General features: G+C 59.7%; 2 protein-coding genes across 4 annotated transcripts in view; one reads left to right on the forward strand and one right to left on the reverse strand.

The window, feature by feature from the left end:
* OPRL1 (opioid related nociceptin receptor 1) overlaps positions 1 to 13,532 on the reverse strand; it is a 17,176-nt gene extending 3,644 nt beyond the window's left edge. Inside the window, exons 1-2 of one of the 3 annotated variants that reach the window (XM_024750256.1) lie at positions 13,267 to 13,532; positions 3,303 to 3,566 (exon numbers count right to left, since the gene is read on the reverse strand). In XM_024750256.1, the coding sequence (XP_024606024.1) occupies positions 3,303 to 3,535 (233 nt within the window). In that variant the 5' untranslated portion in view covers positions 3,536 to 3,566; positions 13,267 to 13,532. Of the gene's footprint in view, positions 1 to 3,262; positions 3,567 to 13,266 lie in introns of those variants that run through there. The other 2 variants (XM_024750258.1, XM_024750257.1) reach the window with 2 other exon arrangements.
* Positions 9,621 to 11,461, forward strand: LKAAEAR1 (LKAAEAR motif containing 1). Its single transcript, XM_024750162.1, has 4 exons — positions 9,621 to 9,681; positions 10,099 to 10,598; positions 10,708 to 10,830; positions 10,918 to 11,461. Exons 1-4 carry the CDS (start codon positions 9,621 to 9,623, stop codon positions 10,975 to 10,977), a joined length of 744 nt encoding a protein of 247 aa, XP_024605930.1. The 3' UTR covers positions 10,978 to 11,461.
* Positions 13,533 to 14,046: the final 514 nt, after the last annotated feature.

Below are 14,046 nucleotides of genomic sequence, written 5' to 3' on the forward strand. Positions count from 1 at the left end.
GTGGTGCTGATGGTGATGGTGGTGATGGTGATGATGGTGGTGGTGGTGATGATGGTGATGGTGGTGATGGTGGTGATGGTGGTGGTGGGGGTGATGTGGTGATGGTGGTGGTGGTGGTGGTGGTGGTGATGATGGTGGTGATGGTGGTGGTGGTGACGGTGGCAACACCAGAGACAACAATGTTCCATGTCAATTAAGCTGCCATGAAGGAATCTGGGGTTTCTTTCTGCCTCTTAAGAGAGATTAAGAATAAGCTCAAAGAGGCCTTAATCGTGACAAAATAACAAGGACAGTGATGACGGCAGATGCCTGTGCCAAGTTCCTCACTTGGATTTTAACTCATTTAAGATTCAGAAGCGCTATTTTGATGCCCAGTCTGCACAGGAGGACATTCAGGCTCAGAGGATCTAAATGGTCTTCTCAAGGCCACAGAGCTGGTAAAGGAAAAGTGGGTCAAGAGAACTAGAAGAGCAGCCACAGACAGGAGAAAAGATTTGCCAAAGACCCATCTGACAAAGGACTGCTGTCCAGAATGCACGAAGAACTCCTAATGCTCAACAATAAGAACACAGACAGCCTGGTTAGAAATGGACCAAAGACCTTAACAGACCCTCAGCAAAGACGACATACAGACAGCAAAGAAGCACATGAAAAGATGCTCCACCTATGTCATCAGAGAAATGCAAATTAAAACAACAGTGAGGACTTCCCTGGTGGCGCAGTGGATGAGAATCCGCCTGTCAATGCAGGGGACACGGGTTCGAGCCGTGGTCCGGGAAGATCCCACGTGCTGCGGAGCAGCTAAGCCCGTGCGCCACAACTAATGACCCTGCGCCGTAGAGCCCGTGCTCTGCAACAAGAGAAGCCACCGCAATGAGAAGCCCGTGCACCGCAACGAAGAGTAGCCCCCGCTCGCCGCAACCAGAGAAAAGCCCGCGCAGAGCAACGAAGACCCAACGCAGCCAAAAAAAAAAAAATTTTTTTAATAAAATAAAATAAAACAACGAGATACCACTACATACCTATTAGAATGACCAACATTTGCAACCCTGACGCCACTAAATGCTGGTGAGGGCGTCAGAAGGCACAGCTCTTTGAAAGACAGCTTGGCATTTTCTTACAAAACAGGCTCTTACCATAAGACCCAGCAATCACCCACCCTTAGATATTTACCCAAAGGAGCTGAAAATATATCCACATAAAAACCTGCACACGGATGTTTATAGCAGCTTTATTCATAGTTGCTGAAACCTGGAAGCAACCAGGATGTCCTCCAGTAGGTGGATGAATAAACTGTGGCTCACCCAGAAAATGGAATATTATTCAGCAGTTAAAAGGAGTGAGCTATCAAGCCATGAAAAGACATGGAGGACCCTCACATGCGTACTGCTAAGTGACAGAAGCCAATCTGAAAAGGCTACAGACTGTATGATTCCACATTCTGGAAAAGCAAAACTATGAGCACAGTAAAAAGATCAGTGTTTGCCAGGGGTTGGGAGGTGGGAAAGGATGGACAGGCAGAGCACGGAGGATTTTGAGGGCAGTGAAACTATTCGGTGTGCTGCTGTAATGGTGGATACACGCCATTATATATTTGTCCAAACCATAGAAAGTACAACACCAAGAGGGAACCCTAAGGTAAACTATGGGTTTGGGGTGATTACGATGTATCAAGGTAGGTTCATCGGTTGTGAAAATGTACTGTTCTGGTGGGGATGTGGATAATGGAGGAGATTATGCCTGGGGAGGGGAGGGCAGGGCAGGGACTATATGAGAAACCGCTGTACCTTCTCCTCAATTTTGCCGTGAACCTAAAACTACTTTTAAAACGTTGCCTGTAAAAAAAGAGCCGGGACTGGAACTGGGTGCTTCTGACCACCGAGGCAGTCCACCCCGTGCCACGGCTCAGAACACATCGTTCTGCCTCTGAGCCCGGCGTGCTCACAGCAGGTCCCAGGCACCACTCTCCGTGGGGACTGCTCGTGGGCAAGACGACCTCCCCTCTCCGCTCTGATCAAGACGTGCCTCTGAGGGTTTTGATGCCCCCGCGCAGAGGAGAGACCCCACGAGAAACACTCACAACCGGAAGGAGGAACAAGCCCACCCCCACCCACATTTCTCACGCATAGCACACCCTCCAGCCACGAAGGGGCACGTGAGTCTAGTACCCCGGGGTCAGCACTGGGGGAAGGGCAGCTGCTCCTCGCAGCCCCTTGTCTGAGCACACACACGACACACACCAGCACGTACAAATGTACGAGGGCATGCTTACACACATGCACTCACGGACACAGCCACAAGGGCGTGTGTACACACACAGGAAGCACTCGTGTGTGCCCACACGCACACGTGTGCGTTCACACTCGCGCATTCATGCCCACACTCAGATACATGTACAAACATGTACGTGCTCGCACGTATTGTGTCCATGCGCACAGATGTGTGTGCAAGGTGCAGTATGCGCACGCCCACACGGGTGCACACGCGTTTACACGCTCACGTGCATGCGTACACGTGTGTGCACGCGTGCGTGTGTCCCCACACCGTCCCGATGCCATCCCCACACGCTATTCCCACCCTGTCCCCACGTTCCCCCCATGCTCTTCCCATTCTACCTCCCCATGCCATCCCCACGCTGTCCCCCACACTGTCCCCACGCTCTCTCCCACGCTCTTCCCACTTTGTTTCCCCATGCTGTCCCCTCATACTGTCTCAGCCATCCTTCCACAACGTCCCCACACCATCCCCCATTATGTCCCCCCAGCAGCGCGGCTGCCATCCTTGACCCCACAAGCGTTCCCATTCTGAGCGCCAGCAAATGCTGGAATCGGCCCAAACACCAGCGGTGAACACGGAGCCCCGGAGCTGAGGAAGGGGCTTCGTGAAGCTGCCCCAGCACCGGACCCGGACGACGCCGACAAGAGCTGCCTTCCGGGATCACTGTGGGGCCCGTGAGGTCCTCACGCGGCAGCTTGGCTGGGAGCCTGGCGCACGGCTCAGATGGAGCGTCATCTCTCAGGAGTCAGGGTGGCGCTCCATCTGGGACAGAGCTGCGCCTCCTCCCACACCCAGACTGGACCCTGCCTCTCCCTCTCCCCCAGCCAAGAGCCTCGGCCCTCAGGAGCTGAGCCACCGGGGCCTCAGGACTGACCCTGCCCAGTGACAGGGGGCCAGGAATTGAACAGGGGGTGGGAGATCCCCGCGTGCCAAGGCTGCCAGAGCAGCCCCTGCTCCATGCCCTCCGCAGCTGCTCGGGACCCACCGGTGGGAGACGGGGGGCGGGGGGGGGATGCCCAGCCTACCTGAGGATGACATACATGACGAGACAGTTCCCCAGCAGCCCCCCGATGCACACAGCCAGGTAGAGCCCCACGATGGTGACCTTGAGCCCGAGGGGCAGGAAGGCGCCGTGGCTGGCATTGAGCATCAGGTGCGGGGGCAGCAGGCTGTGGTTGGGGCTCAGGAGAGACAGGTTGCCCCGCAGGTGGCCGCCGTAGAGGACTTCCCAGAACGGGGCAGGGAACAGGGACTCCATGCCCCGCCCTGCACGCAAAGCCCCACGGTACCTGGGGAGGCACAGGGACATGTGAGCGCAGCACCCAGCACCCACCCAGCCCCAGGCCACAGACACGGAGGCACGTGCGTGTGCACACACATACACACACACGCCAGGCACGCGGAGACACGCAAACGTGGATGCCGGGGACGGGGCACACGTGCAGACACAGGGACACAGTCTCAGCCGGCCTGCGCGCTCCCACACGGGATGCGCTTACACAGCGGGATGTGTCCACCCATGGGGGCTCACAGACACACAGCACGCACACACACGCACACAGATGCCCAAAGCTGCCCTCGTGCACACGCAGACACAAAAGGGACCAAGACACACCCAGAATCACCTGGAACACTGGACACAGGGCGACCGAGCACAGGGCCTCCTCCTGCCCCTCCCCACCCCTGCCTGAGAGCCGCGGCCACCACAGGTCACCTCCACGCCAGCCCCCAGCGGCTCAGCCTTACCTCGGTGACCTCCGTGGGAGCTGGGACCCCGGAGGCCCTAACCCTCGGCCTGCGGCAGAGCAGGGCTGGGAGCGCCGGCCCGACTCAGCTCTGGGTCTGGACGGCGCCGCGGCTGCCGCACAGTGGCAGCTGCTCCTTTTCCTTCTCAGACGCCAGACCAGACGCAGCAGCCTGGTTGCACGGAGCTGGGGGAGGGGAGCAGGCTGCGGCTCCAGGGGGGCGGGGCCGTGCAGGATGGAGGAGGGGGCCCCAGGCTGGACGGGGACAGACGCAAGGACCAGGGTGCACCCTTAGAGATGAACAACAGAGAGGCTTGGACCCACAGAGCCCAGACGGAGACAGGCTCGAACACATGGACACAGGGATAGAGGTGCACATGAGAACTCAGACACGTGGACGGACACACACACACACACACACACACACAAGGACGCACAGGGACTCAGGAACAGACACGTGGAGACACAGGGACAAACACACAAGAACAGACACAAAGGACATGCAGAAACACACAAAGACATGGAACGGAGACTCGGAGAGACACACACAAGACAGAGACAGACGTGAAGCCGCATCTCACTCAGAAGCAGGGCCTTGGACGGACTCAGACCTGCCCCAGCCGGAGTTCCATGCCCAGAACAGCACCCCTCAGCTGGGATCCCAGGGCAGCTGAGCCACAGGGGGCCGCCGGTTGGGTGGCTGGGGCCCTGCCCAGCCAGCCCTGATCAGATCAGAGCCTCATAAACAAGCAGGATGTCTGGACTGTCCAGTGTGCCCCACGTGCCTCCTGGGTGCCAAGCCCATCGCAAGCACAAGCTTGTCCACCCCCACCACCCCTAACCGTGGGCCTCCGCGTCACCTCTGTGCCAACAAGGGCACTAAGCCTCAGCACCCCAGCCGTGTGAAGCCACCCGTCAAAGGGGCAGAGACAGCGTTCAAAGCCAGGTCTGTCTGCCACCCGAAGACCCGCCAAGGGCACCTCTGCCTCGGCTGATGGGTCCCTGAACAACATCTGAACATCACTGCCTCACAGCCTGGGCCCCCAGCACCCACACAGCAGGACATGGAGCTGCCTCCTTCCCATCCCTGGGGTCACATGCCTTGTGGGTGACCCCTGAGCTGAACTGCCAGCCCCACCCAGTCAAGGGGTCGTTCTTCCTGCCCGGGCTCCTGCTCGGAGCATCTGTCTCCAAGGATGGGGACCTGGTTGCTAGGCGACTGGCAGCAGCGTCGCTAGGATACCTGGCGAATCAGGAGAGGACAGAGCAGGCAGATACCCTAGGGCTCAGCATCCCAGCCTGTCCCACAGGACTTATCTCTGCATCTTCACTGCAGTCGACCCAGGGACATGTGTGGAGACATGGGGCACATCCGCAGAGGCACTCAGGACACAGAGGCCCACAAAAACACACACAAAGATGCCCAAATAGGCACACAGGTAAACACACAGACATGGGTACATGCTCAGAGGACGCACAGACACTCGAAGGGACCCACAGACGCATGGGCCACACCCACGCAAACCCACACTAGGGTGCACGCGAGGCACAAGGTAGACACGGGAGAAGAGGCAGATCAAAGCCTCAGACGCCCAGCGCACACACGCACACCACATTCTCCAGGCAAAGCTCGAAGCCCCAACCCATTGACCTTGGGAGCCCCAGCAGGGCGGGAACCCCAGGGGCTCGCCCTCCTGCAGCCTCCCCGACCTGGGCTCCCCGAGGTCTGAGCAGCCAACCTCAGCCCCTCCCACCCCCACTGCCTGGGCCCACCTGCCCGCTAGTTTACGAAGCTGCGTCTCCTAATGGCCTTCAGCCTGGGGAAAGGGCGGGGCTAGGAGGCTGCCTTGAGGCTGGGTGTGAGTTCCAGTCTGGACAGACCTCCCATGAGGGCACATCGTGGGGGGCCAGGCCAGGGTACTGACGACACTCCCCGGGGACGGTAGCCCCCAGCCCTGGACCCTGCAGGGTTCCCACAAAGGGGGCCTGGCCCAGGAAATGGCCCAGCCTCTCTTGAGCCCTGTACGGCCAGGATAAGACACAGAACATGTGTGTTACACATGGGGCAGCAGGTAACACGTGTGAGCATCTGTATCGAAGCAAGACAACCTCGAGCACACACGTCACATGCAGGCAAAACAAAACACGCAAGGGCACCAGCGGCAGCCCAAGACGCGCAGCTTACGTGACGGACGGCACAGAGCACGGCTCCGCCCGCAACGTACCAAGTGACAGCTGACCAGGGCTACACCTGGAGGTCACAGGCCTTCCGGGCAGGACCCAGGTCCCAGAGTGCCGGTGACACCCACAAACTGGGGTGAACGCACCTCACTCTTGCACCCAGTGACTCAGAGCCCGTCAACGCCAGATGGCACACTGTCGGCTGCCCCTCGGTCCGCATGTGCTTTGCCACCCCCCACACCCCCCGGAGTAGGGCACGGGAATCAAAGCACAGTCGCCAGCAGCCTTACCCAGAACAGCCATCCCCAGGGAATTCAGCCACCAGGCCAGTTGTGCTGTTGAAAAGTCAAAGGAATGGGGCTTCCCTGGTGGCGCAGTGGTTAAGAATCCACCTGCCAGTGCAGGGGACACGGGTTCAAGCCCTGGTCCGGGAAGACCCCCTCATGCCGCAGAGCAACTAAGCCCGTGAGCCGCAACTACTGAGCCAGTGCTCTAGAGCCCGTGAGCCACAACTACTGAGCCTGTGCTCTAGAGCCTGCGAGCCACAACTGCTGAGCCCGTGTGCCTAGAGCCTGTGCTCCGCAACAAGAGAAGCCACCGCAATGAGAAGTCCGCACACCGCAACGAAGAGTAGCCCCCGCTCGCCGCAACTAGAGAAAAGCCTGCGTGCAAAAAAAAGTAAAAGGATTTTCATAATTCTGGGCTTCTTCATAAAATATTACTTTTTCCTTGTGCTTTTAACTTCCTAATATTTACACACTGTGACAGAATTGTAGATTTGCAGTATAATGTTAAATTTTGCAGTCATTTAATAATCCTTATTGATATTATTTTGAAGTTTTCAGGTCTTGGCGTCGATCGGCGCGCTCTTAGATCTCAGCATTCCCATCAGCCCTTGAAAAACACATGAATCCTGGACACAGAAACAGGCGGGAGACGTGGCCCAGGGCCTCACAGTGGCTGGGCCCCAGGCACAGGGAGCACCTCTCCTCCCAGGGGAGCTGCTGGGGGGTAGAGAAGGAGGAAGGAGCTCCGCTCAGGAATGTGAACTATGCCAACACCAGGCCCTCTGGGAGTTAAGGAGGAGCGGGGCGTCAAAGGTTTTCAATCCTACAAAAACAGAGGGAAAGTTACAAGTCCCTTCCTGCAGGAGAGTACGCCCATTCTCCCCCTCCCCCCATAACTCCCACTCTTGCAAGTCACTTCCCCGCTGCATCTCCCTGGCCAGGACCCTGGGAAGCTAAGAGGAGGGCCCAGACTCCTGTCTCAGAGAACTCACTCCTGTGGGAGCGCAGAGTGAGGGCCAGAGGTGGTGCTGGCCTGGGCTGCGTGTATCCAGGAGGACTGCTTGAAGGAGGTAGGTCAGCCTGCCTAAGCCCTCACTGCTTCTTCTGGAGCCCATAGACCTTCGCCTTCAAAAGCCCCTCGGTGATGCTGAATCCCAAGGCCCAGGCCTCACCCTAAAGGCACAAGCCCTGCAGCAGCCGGGGCCGGGAAGGGGAAGCGTCCAGGGAACAGTTCCTGCAAAGGCTTGGGGGCTGGAAGGATGGACAGTTCCATGCAGCTTTGGGAAGCGGGGGTATGGCATGCCAGCTCCCGAGATATGGGGCCACAAAAGCGAGGGGATGTATGTATGCGTGTGGCTGATTCACTTTGTTGTACAACAGAAACTAACACAGCATCGTGAAGCAATTATACTCCATAAAGATGTATTTAAAAAAAAAAAAACCTTACCCTCTCACTGGGAGGCCAGAGCAAACTTCCAAAAACAATGGCAACAGTCAACAGCCTCCTTCAGAAAGGCCAGAACGTCAGCTGAGACACCACCCCCAAAGCCAGGACAGTCTCTCCCCTCAGGGACTCAGGTCGTCAACTCCCAAAATGGCACCATCCATGGGCCTCAATGCCCACCTTGGCACATCCGTGAATGAAGGGAAGAGGCATGTTTACGCTGTGGGACCCACCAATACATTAACGAATTATGGACTTAATGCACTAATTTTGGCCTAACATCAACTGTGGAATGAGTACATGGATTATTGAATCCAGAATAATCTGATGAGTGCATGAACAAATTAAAGAATTAATCAATTAAGTGAATCAGTTATAAAATGTTATGAAATTAACAAATGCACATATAAATTACAGAAATCTAGGACCCAGGACCCAGAAATCAAAACCGGAGTCCGGGGACTTCCCTGGTGCTTCGGTGGTAAAGAATCCGCCTTCCAACGCAGGGGACGCGGTTTGCTCCCTGGTCGGGGAACTTAGATCCCACATGCCGCGGGGCAACTAAGCCCATGCACCACAACTACTGAGCCTGCACTCTAGAGCCCTCGAGCCGCAACTACTGAGCCCCCGTGCCACAACTACTGAAGCCTGCGCACCTAGAGACCCTGCTCCGCAACAAGAGAAGCCACCGCGATGAGAAGCCCGCGCACCGCGACGAAGAGGGGCCCCCAGCTCTCCACACCTAGAGAAAGCCCACCTGCAGCAACAAAGACCCAACGCAGCCAAAAATAAATAAATGAATAAATTTATTTGAAAAAAAGAAAGAAAATAAATAAATATTTAAAACAAGAAAACAAAACCAATGGTCTAAAAAAAAACACCACCCCTGTTCTTACACCACCCCTGGAACCCCCAGACTTGCCCTGGAAGAGGTGAAGAGTCCTGAGTTCTGCTGTGGGAGGCCTCGTGGGCCATGAAGAGGGGGAAGGGGCTCAACCACGAAGGTCTCCTCAGATCTGCGCCCCCTGACCCCAAAACTAGCCAGCAAAGACCTCTCCAGCCAGGAAGCTGGGCCCACAGCCCGCAGAAGAGTGCGTTTGGGGCTCTTCAGAAAAGAAAGAGAGCGCACCCGGGCTGTCAAAGCTGAGGGTCATCTCCCTCGTGGTCCTTGACAGCCGGGAGGTCCCGGGGCGGGGCATCTGGCCGGGGACCTCGGAGCACTGCACTTGGACCGAAGTTCTGACCACGCACCTCCCCGAGGGCTCGCCCCGCCCTCGTTGGCTTGGGGGAGGGGCGGGCCTCCTGGTTGCCGAGCAACCGCGTCAACAAGTCCCAGAGAGTCTGGGCTGAGTTGGAGGCCCAGACCCGAGAAGGCAGAAAGTATGGGGTGTGGAAATGGGAGGCAAGGGCCGGCCGCTCGACCGCCGCCGCTAGGGACGGGGCGGGGGAGGGTGCGGACGCCAGCCTCTGTCCGAGTGTGGGCCAGGACCCGGCCCAGGATCTGGGGTCCGGGGTCTGAGGTGCCGTGGGCCGGGCCGGGCAAGGAAAGGAGCCCTGCAGGGCTGCACCGGGACTTCCGGGGTGTTTCCCTCTCCCACCTCGGGGGCCCTTCCCCCTCTACCACCTTTTCCCTGGGCTCCTCTCTCCCTTACTCCATCTAGACCCAGCGTGGGACAGGCTGGGGGGATGGCGTCTCCCCTGCAGCAAGCCAGCTGTCCATTCGACTCTGAGACTCCGCTGCACACAAGTGAGACCTCCCACAGACACACAAACGGACCCACACAACATCAAACACACACACATCTCCCAGAAAAGCATGAGTCCTCTGCCCAAGATATAAGGAAGGCCCACCCCCTCCATCTCCAGCCCCTAACACTAAGACAGAGAGGTCTGAGGCCTACGCAGACATGGGGGACGGACAGAGCGAGGGTCCTGGCACGGGAGGAAGTGTCCTCCTAGCCTCACCCCGAGCAGCCTCAATCTGTCTCCAACCCTGGGTAGTGCCTGAGGTCAACTCAGGGGTCTCAGCATTTTCCCAGTGCGGGAGAAACAGCCCGTGGGCAGGAAGGGGGTGGATCCGAAAGTTCTAGCGGAATGCAGGAGTGAGTAAGGAGGCTTAGCTGACCGGGACGTGTGCGAGGATGTGGCAAAACTGCAGAGACCTGAGGTGCGGGCCCTAAGGCGGGCTGCACGGGGTCCAGAGGGGCCGGGGCCGGGAACCCACGGCGGGGCCGGGTCAGACCGAAGGAGCGGGCGCCAACGGGACATCGTCTTCCCTCGGCAGGGCCCGAGGATGCAGCCAGAGCCGGCGAAGGGACCGCGCGCAGGGTCCCGCGGGAGCAAGCGGGTAAGGGCGTGCAGGGCGCGGGGGCCCGCGTGGGGTGTGCCAAGGCGGAGACCCCGACGCCGAGCTGGGCCCTCAAGCCGGAGGGCCTGGAGGCCATCCACCTGCTCTTCAGCGACCTGCTGGAGGACGTGGGCGCGGCCGCTTCCGTCTTCCCGAGTGAGTCAGCAGAGCTGGGGCACCGCATGCCTGACCCGCGCGCGTGGACGCTGCAGCTCGAGACGCCCGCGCAGCGCCAGGACCGGGTCCTCGGCGTCCTCAAGGCCGCCGAGGCCCGCGGCCGAGTCCGCGCTCTCCGACTGCGCTACGCCCGCCTGCGGGTGAGGCAGGGGCGGGGGGACCACCCGGCCGGGGGCTCTGAGGGCGAGGCGGGGCCGCCCGTCGCCAAGGCTCCGCAACATCCCCGCGCCCTGACCCCGGCACCCGCAGGCGGAGGAGATCTCGCTCCTAATCCAGCGCCAGAAGTCCGCGCGCGCCGCCCTCCGGCTGGAGCTGTTCCTGCCGCCGCAGCTGAAGCCCACGCGGATCCCAGACCCCCTAGACCGTCGAGAGGTGACTGCGAGCCCGGGAAGGGCCGGGGAGGGGCGGGGGCCCGCCCTCCGCCCCGCACACCCGGCCCCAGCACCTCCTCCCCCGCAGCGGAGGCGCGTGGAAACCATTCTGGAGGAGAAAGTCGACGGCAGCATCTTCCCGCGTTGATGGCGACCCCACAGTGCACGACTGTGCCCCACCCTCCTACATAAAGTTCTCACTTTCAAAGCGCCCCCTGGTGTCTAGGCTTCCTTTCTCTAGGTCCCCTGGGAGGGAAGGGGGGAAGGATGGATGCTGAGTCTCCCACATCCGATGTCGCAGGCATTGGGGTACTCAGAGTGCAGCTCCTCCAACAAAGTGGAAAGCTACAAGCTGGCTGACATCAGACTCACAGGGGGCAGGGACACCCCTAATCCCCCAAATCCCACGCTGCCCCCATCAGGCAATCTGGTGCCCTGTGAGTCCGTGGGAGCCCCCAGCCTGGGTGTGATGGGAGGAAGAGCCTGGCTCAGCAACAGTCACACCCCCAGAGGTAAGGGCGGCCTCAGGGAGAAAGTGGTACCCAAGCAGGACCCCAGACTGCAGGTCATTCCATCAGAGGGTCAGCGAGGAAGGTGACATTCTGGACAGGAGAGTGACTGCAGAAGCCAAAGCTGGCCTTTGGACAGTCAGCCATGCCTGGGAGGTCCTCAGAGGACCAGGAGACTGGGGAGGGGGAGACTCTTCAGGCAGAAATCACCCTCGGGTCTTCCTTTCCATCTTGATCATCTTCCCCTGCCCCTTTGATCCCCCTTTCTGGACCCCCACCACCACCACCACACGCGCGCACACACACACGCAGAGGACAGGAAGGACACCGCCCCTTTCCATTCTGACAAACCCACATCCTGCAAACCCTCTGGATTCTGAAGAACCTCCCGTGTTCTGGACAGATCTCCCCTTCGAGAACTTACTCTCCTGCCCAACACAGGCTCTTCGCAGAGACTGAGATTTCTCTTAGCGGGCTCTCCCTTTTCCTCCCTCCCAGCAGTCCAGCAGGCTACAGAGTTGGGGGGGCTGCCTCAGACAAGGCCCTCCCCTGCCAGGAGACTCTGGCAGAGTTGCCAGCCTGCAGCAGAGAACTGGTCCTGGAGGGGTGGGCCCTCTACTGGCAGAGGTCAGAGCTGGGGTCCAGCAAGGAATCCTGCTCCGTGGCGGCCAGTGCCCTCCCTGACGCAGCTCAGAATGGGGACCTGAGCCCTCTGTAAGCTCAGCAAGCCCTGCCCCCTCACAGGACCCTTCGCCTGTTCCGGGTTGTTGCACCCTTGGCGTTGATCCGAGCCCAGAACTTTGTGGAGCTGGAGACTGGAAGCTCCATGAGGGAGGGGGGAGCTCTCCATGGGGGGGGATGCGGGGGGCAGTTCAGGCAGGCAGGGGAAACAAGGAACAGGGGAAGAGAAGGTGTCTCGGGCGAGCGGAAGGGGGGCATCAGGCAGGCACTTGAGGACAGAGGATGAGAGAGGCACCCACCGCCCCGAGGAGGCCAGCAAGAGGGCGGCCTCACAGACAGCTCTGCGCCAGGCGTGGGGCTGGCACACGGGCACCCTTTGATCCCCACACCAGGGAGGGGTCCTCGGTCTGCAGAGAAGGCCCGGGAAAGTGGCCGAGGACAATTCTGCAGGGCCTGAAGGAGGCTTCTGCTGTGGGAAAGCAAAGTATGTAGGCCGCAGCCCAATGTACTGGGGGCTGGGAGCTCATGCTCTAGACAGAGCGTCCTGGGTTCAAATCCCACCCCCAGCATTACCTGCTGCACAGCCTTGAATGAGCCCCTGCCCGGCCCACCTGGTTCCTCCTGTGGAATACGGGATAGGCTCCCCAGAGGAAGGGCAGAAGACCCAGGAGGGCTGAGGCAAGGGGCACGGAGAGGCCTAAGTGGCCGGGGGACATGCGGGGGTGGTGAGAGGAAGGACAGTGTATGGGGGGCTGGGAGGCGGAGGGGAGGGCCAGAGAAGCGTACAGAGCGGGGCCTGAGTGGAAGAGAAGTGCGCTGCCCCACACCCGCGTCCAGCTGCCCCACACGTCTCGGGAGGCGGGTGAAGATGCCACGTCAAGTACCATGGCGGAGGCAGGGCTGTGTGACCTTGACTAAGCTCTGGCCCGTCTTTGAAGGACCTACCTCCCGGGACCGTTATCTAGGCTAAATACGAAGCAGCCACCTCCCATCTGGGCAGGCTTCCAGCCTCTGCCCTGTCCCAGCCAGCCTGTCAACATGGCAGCCAAGCCCCCTGGGCACAGGGCATCAAGACGCCCCCCGGACTGCAGGGCCCCTCTCTCCTCCCTGACCTTGGCCCGCACCCTCTTCAGCTCAGCTCCTGCCCTGCTGCCCTGCCAGCGGCTCCAGCTCCGTCCCGTGCTGAGCAAGCAGTAGCACTGAAACACCCCCCTCGTCGCTCTGCGGTTCTCCTTAGCTCTCCTCACCTCTCACCCAGTCTGCAAGTCCACTTCTCGTCTGCTGCGGGGCTTGTCTGTGCTGCTCGCTGCCAGGTCCCACGGACTGGCACACAGGGGACACGCAGACATTTGCTGGATGAATGAGGAGCGCACGTAAAATCTCCACTGCCCTTTATGCCCCCAAGAGCGCTGAGGACAGTGAGCACCTGCAACCTGAGCAACTGGAAGGCACTTTGTGAGCGGGCCCTGGGCGCCGGGGACAGGAGCTGCCTACGGTCGGGGGCCAGGGCCACTCAGACACTGGCCCAAAGCATGCTGGGATAAGGGATTTAACTCACAGGCCAGGGGGACTCAGACACTGCAGACCACTTCCGGAGCAGGGTCAGGGCCCCCCCCCGACACTGGCCCAAAGCATGCTGGGATAAGGGATTTAACTCACAGCTATACCAGCTCATAAGATATGAGAGTTGTCCAAAGAGAAGGGACGGGCATTCGTGGCAAAGGGGAGGTGTGGCAACTGGAGGGGTTGAAAGGGACTCAGCCAGGCCCCGCAGACAGGGACATTTGGCGACCCCGGATATAAGAACCAGTACCCCCGGCATCACTGGCACCGAAGCCCAGGAACCCCCTTCCTTGGGAAGTCCCCTACAGCACGGTGACAGTGCGCCCTTAACCCTATTTCACAGGTGAGGACACCCAGTGCCGGAGAGGCTAGGGCCAGGCCGGAACTGACCACGGGGGACAGTCCTTTCCAGGGGGCCTCTCCCTCGAGCGGGGCAAGTAACCTATGGGGACGCCCCCCCCCAC

The sequence above is a fragment of the Neophocaena asiaeorientalis genome, unplaced genomic scaffold (assembly GCF_003031525.2).
Source record: "Neophocaena asiaeorientalis asiaeorientalis breed wild unplaced genomic scaffold, Neophocaena_asiaeorientalis_V1.1 scaffold606, whole genome shotgun sequence".
Taxonomy (NCBI): domain Eukaryota; kingdom Metazoa; phylum Chordata; class Mammalia; order Artiodactyla; family Phocoenidae; genus Neophocaena; species Neophocaena asiaeorientalis.

Coding starts and splice junctions, on each gene's coding strand:
- LKAAEAR1 (XM_024750162.1), top strand. CDS start 9,621: ATGGCGTCTCCCCTGCAGCAAGCCAGCTGTCCATTCGACTCTGAGACT. Junction 9,682..10,098: donor TGAGACTCCGCTGCACACAA/GTGAGACCTCCC, acceptor CTGCAGAGACCT/GAGGTGCGGGCCCTAAGGCG. Junction 10,599..10,707: donor TGCGCTACGCCCGCCTGCGG/GTGAGGCAGGGG, acceptor CGGCACCCGCAG/GCGGAGGAGATCTCGCTCCT.